Raw genomic sequence first — 5,302 nt, 5'->3', positions numbered from 1 at the left:
ATGCAGATAACCTTCGTCAGACTTTTGGTACATTGGTGCCCTTACCGTCCAAAAACTAGAGCATATATGCCCTTCACTCTAACGGAAGACTAAATAGGGACACGTGACACAATCTTATCCGTCGATCCGATATTTAGTAAATGTCGGGTCGGTGGATAAGATTATGACACGTGTATGTCCGTTATTATAAAGAATATATATGCTCTAGTTTTTGGACAACAAGGACATTTATGTTCCAAAAGCATGACATAAGATATCTGTATATCATTTACGATAGTTTGAGGGTATATTTATTCGTTTTCCCTAATAATTATAATATAGAAAATTCACAGAAAGACATGTAATTTTTTTTTTTTAAACGAATAGCCTAGTTGAAAAGTGCAAATATCCATAAGAAGAAAATAGAGATACCTAGCAAAAACCTCCAATATCGTATTTTAACAAAAACCAGTAAAATAAAAATCTCTTGACGAAAAAAATCAAAATCCATTCGATTTGGGAGTTGCTTCCGAAATGGCTCCGAAGCCGAAAGAGAAAGCAAAGGCATCTGCAGTAGCAATCCCTGCTATATCAATTGAAGATCTCTTCACTTCGCTTAATCGCCACATTCAACGATCCGAGTATGAGCAAGCCGTCAAAGTTTCTGATCAAAGTAAGTTTCTTTTCGAGTTACAATTTCATCAATCTGTAATAATCCAATGTATCCATACTAAAAAAGGCATTTGATGATTTTTATTTGAAGTTCTTGCGGCTGCGCCTGGAGATGAGGACGCGATACGGTGTAAAGTGGTGGCGTTAGTGAAATCAGATTCTATAGAAGAAGCATTGGTTGCTATTAAAGACTGTAGCAAAAAGGGTTCTGTTGATCTTAGCTTCTTTAAGGTAATAATGCATGTTTGCACTATATATATAGCTTAATTTAAAGGTGACTTGAAAATAGGCATTATGAACCAATATATATCTAGGGATTTTGGTTTTGCTTTGACATTGAAATTGGAAAATTGTGCAAACGGCGAGTTTAGTATGACAGAAATTTTTCCACGGTGTTGATACTGACTTCTCTATTATGGGCAGAAGTCATTGTACATTACAACATACTCTAACTCTCTCCATGTCACTTGCCCAACCAACACTTAAAGAAACGCCTTTGAAACTTGTAGTCTAAAACAAGCTATATATATTAAAGGTAAAAGTAGGAATTCAAAGTTATTATTCGAAATATAGAAAAATGTGTTCTTTTTGGGACATGCTAAAAGGGAAAGAGTATCACTTAATTTGAGACGGAGAGAGTATACATCTTTAGTACTCAAAATCACCAAAGCACTGTTCTAATTTTTTGGTGAAGTAAATAAATTGTATTAAAGAGGTGTCAAGAGGATGCAGAGTTACAAAGCATCTAACTGTTAGCTTCAGGGCAAAACTATATGAAGCTAAAACTAAGCAAAAATCTGTACAAACAGTCAAAATATAACCCTAACACCACTGCTAAGTCAGGTTCAAGGAGCTAATAAAATCCATAAATTTGTCGACACTGTTTACAAGGAAGTGAAAATGCCAACTAAACATACTAACTAGACATCTAGCCTTTAGAGTACTTGTAGGAGCTGAAACTCCATCAAAGCGTCTGCTATTCCTTTCCTTCCAAATACACCAAAAATTTGCTGCTGGGATCATTCTCGAGATCCTTTGGATGGTTTCATCAACTCTCCAGAGTATCCAACTTCCATAGGCAACTTTGATGGAGTGGGGCATGACCTATTGGAGGCCAAACATAGAGAAAAATAGATGCCACATGTCATCTGTTCCTGAGCAATGCAGAAAGAGGTGGCTGACAGATTCGTTATTCTGCTTGCAAAAGAAGCATCTGTTGACAATGATGATACCTCTCTTTCTAAGATTGTCTTGTGTCGGGCATTTGCTATGGAGTGCTGTCCAGGTGAAGCAACTAACTTTAAAGGGCTGTCTAGTCATCCAAACATAATTTATTGGGTAAGTATTGTTTTTGAGCATATTGGTATGTAGACCAGACATACACTCAAAAACCATTAGAGTGATGTTGAGATTGTGGACTGTCTGCTCCACAAAAAATCAAAGTATCATCTACATAGAGCAAATAAGAAACAATGATAGTGGTGGAGGGATTCCTGCCAACCTGGGACCCTTGAATCCATTGGAGTTCTTTGCCAGCATTTGAGTGAGCCCACCTTCCATTGCCAGAATAAACAAAAAAGGGGGAGAGAGGGTCTTCCTGCCTGCGACCCTTTTGAGGAGAAAAAAATCCCCACAGGGCTTCTATTAACCAGAACAGAGAATTTTACAGTTGAAATACAAAAATATATCCACCTTATGCATCTATTTCCAAACACCATCTTCTTCAATGTATCAATTAAATAAGCCCAATTTAATCGGTCAAAGGCCCTTTCTATGTCCAGCTTGCATAGAAGGCCAGTATCCCCAGTTTTGAGCTTCCAATCAAGAACCTCATTGGCAATCATGGAGGCATCAATGACTTGCCAATTTTCACGAAAGCACTTTGCTGTCCGGAAATCAATTTGGCCTAATCATCCCAGCCCCCAAGTCATTTTCATTTTCCTCTCTGTATCTTTTGTATTTGGTCTCAAACTCAGAGTGTGGTAATCCAGTGTAGTGGCAAGTAGCTTTTATTTGTTGCTATAAGTTTTTGTTTGTAATCTCACTTGATTAATATTATTTTGTCTTACATGATTTAGCAGACTGAGGATAACCATTAGGTATTTACGTCTGGAAAATATGAGTTATATATTATGCCGGTAAATGTATTTGCGTACTTTGTTCTTGTTTAACCATATAAGATCAAACCTCTCCAAGGGTTGCAAGGCCATAACGAGTAGCTGGTGGGTTGTTTGATTATCCTTTGTTTGCTAACTAATTTGTTTTTCTATTTCCCCACTTTGTCTTTTGTTTTATTTTCATGTATGATTAATAACCGAACCAAAATCGATAACAACCAAACCGATAAAGGTATATATTTGTTTTGGTTTGGTTTTAATAACTTTATAAACTGATTAAATTGTTTTGGTTTTGGTTTTGATACATAACCGACCCAAACCGTCCCGTGAACACCACTAGGCACAGAACTGAAGGGCAGCTAAGTGCAGTGAGGGTCTCCATGATTCTGTCTCTTTGTACAGTTTCTGGTAGTAATCCAGAATACCTTCCTTGATCAACCCCTTGTCATCAGTTATGCACTCCCTTATTTTCAAATGATAAACGGTATTGCCTCTTTTGTGTGAGTTAGCCATTCTCTGAAAGAATTTTGTGTTCTTATTTCTTATCACCCTCCTTCAACCATAGGCATCTAGATTTTTGTCTCCAGCATACTTCTTCTGCAATTTCTATCTGCTTCAATTCTAATTTCAGGCTTAGTGACCTCAGCTTCTGATCGGGGTGTGAGTTCTATGTTCAGCAATCTGCTCTAAGTCTCTCCTGCTCTACCAAATCCTTGCTCCTTTGAGTTTCAATTTTGCCAAAACCCTCTCAATTCCATCTAGTAATGTCCTTCATGTTCCTTAGTTTTTGTGTGAACATAAAAACTGGGGTGCCCATAACTGTATAAGAGTTCCACCAATCTTTCACCATATCTGTATCTGTGAAACCATCAGATTGTAACCACATGTTCTCGAATTTAAAATATGAGGGTGATGCTACTCAATCCCCACTTTCCAGAATAATTGGCTTATGATCTGAGAACACCATGGGCATGGTATGTTACTTAATGGCTTTGAACATTTCACTTCATTCAGGGGAGATTAAAAATCTGTCAATTCTTTGAGGCTTGGGAAAGCTCCTCCACTCTTGATCAGGTGTACTGTGCTCCTGTAGTAGAGGGTCAATCAACTCCGATTCTAGGATGATGTTTGAGAAACCCCTCATGGCATGTTGTTATCAATCTTTGAGAGAAGAGAAGAGGAGAAAGAGAAGAAGGTACAATGTATGTTGTTAAGCTAGTTTGGATACTCTTACCAAAGGTCGATTCCCAGGATGTTAGAGGCAGCGATATGTTCATCTGATAGTCACATATTGTATACCTGAATGATATGATTACAACTGAAACATCCTTACGGCTTCCTCCGAAGGGCAATTCCAACTAAGAAGTAGGAAGTATAATAGGAAATATGCGAGCAGTCATCAGTCCCTGATCTTGTCTACAGGAGATAGTTAACCATTTTGTAAGCTTCTTTTCAGTGCGAAGTTAGCTTGTATCGTTCCAGCACCCGTCTTTATGCAAATTATTTACATATATTTGCCTTATTTTACTGTGTATCTCCTCTACTTGATGAAAAAAAATGAGTTCCTTTCTCTTCAGTTCTGGATTTTGTTTCTCTCATTAACATTTTTCCTTTTTCATTGTCATGCTTTCTTTGAAAAGGCATATTGCTTGTATCGGCAAAATAAATTGGAGGAGGCTTTAGAGTCCTTGAACGGGCAAGAAGGAAGTACTGAGTCAATGCTATTGGAATCTCAGATTCTGTATCGATTAGGAAAGATGGGTGCATCTGTCGATATTTATCAAAAGCTCCCAAAGTCTACGATAGATTCCTTGGAGATAAATCTTGTTGCCGGTCTGGTTTCTGCTGGAAGGTCTTCTGAAGTGCAGGGAACCTTGGATTCACTGAGAGTTAAAGCAACTAGCAGTTTTGAATTGGCTTACAACACTGCCTGCTCTTTAATTGAAAGGGAGAAGTACAAAGATGCCGAACAGCTGTTATTGTCAGCTCGAAGGCAAGTTTGCTCTATTAAGCTCTTCATAACACCATGAAAGAATTAGATTCAGTTAGTCCTGACTTGTTTTATTTGTATGACTTTTATCCATTTTCTTAACAGTTGATGATGCACAATCTATGACTAGTAAAAACGCATCAGATATTTCCTTGCTTGGAAGTTATTGAGGGTTTAAGTTGGCATCAAGATGTACTTGCTTTAGCTATTGATATATTCTTGTCTCTATGAACTTAAGGAGAATCTTAACCATCTTTTATTTTCTTATTTGGGTTTAACTTTTTGTTGGCTTGTTAACCATTTAATAATGATAGACTGACAATTTAGAACTAGTCTAATTGAAAAGATGTGCCATTGCAGTCAAAAGTGCTTGTATGTTGGGGGTTAAAATGTCTGCAAAGCTTCTATATCTACTTATTTGGCTTATGTAAATGGAGTTTACAGTTCTTTATACGAGAAAGAAAGTTTCTTTAGCTATTCCAATTTTCAGGATCATGCAAATGATGCTTCTGTATCTTTGTTTGGTTATAATTGTTACTTGCCT

The 5,302-nt window shown here is 37.2% G+C and overlaps 1 protein-coding gene across 1 annotated transcript in view; it reads left to right on the top strand.

Annotated features, from left to right (window-relative positions):
* Window positions 1-402: 402 nt before the first annotated feature.
* Window positions 403-5,302, top strand: part of LOC125843828 (uncharacterized) — a 7,183-nt gene continuing 2,283 nt past the window's right edge. The window contains exons 1-3 of the mRNA XM_049523037.1: window positions 403-652; window positions 743-882; window positions 4,409-4,761. Coding sequence (XP_049378994.1) covers window positions 514-652; window positions 743-882; window positions 4,409-4,761 — 632 coding nt within the window. The 5' untranslated portion in view covers window positions 403-513. The remainder of the gene's footprint in view (window positions 653-742; window positions 883-4,408; window positions 4,762-5,302) is intronic.

Source organism: Solanum stenotomum, chromosome 11 (assembly GCF_019186545.1).
Source record: "Solanum stenotomum isolate F172 chromosome 11, ASM1918654v1, whole genome shotgun sequence".
NCBI classification, from domain to species: domain Eukaryota; kingdom Viridiplantae; phylum Streptophyta; class Magnoliopsida; order Solanales; family Solanaceae; genus Solanum; species Solanum stenotomum.
This window is presented reverse-complemented; position numbering and strand designations above follow the sequence as displayed.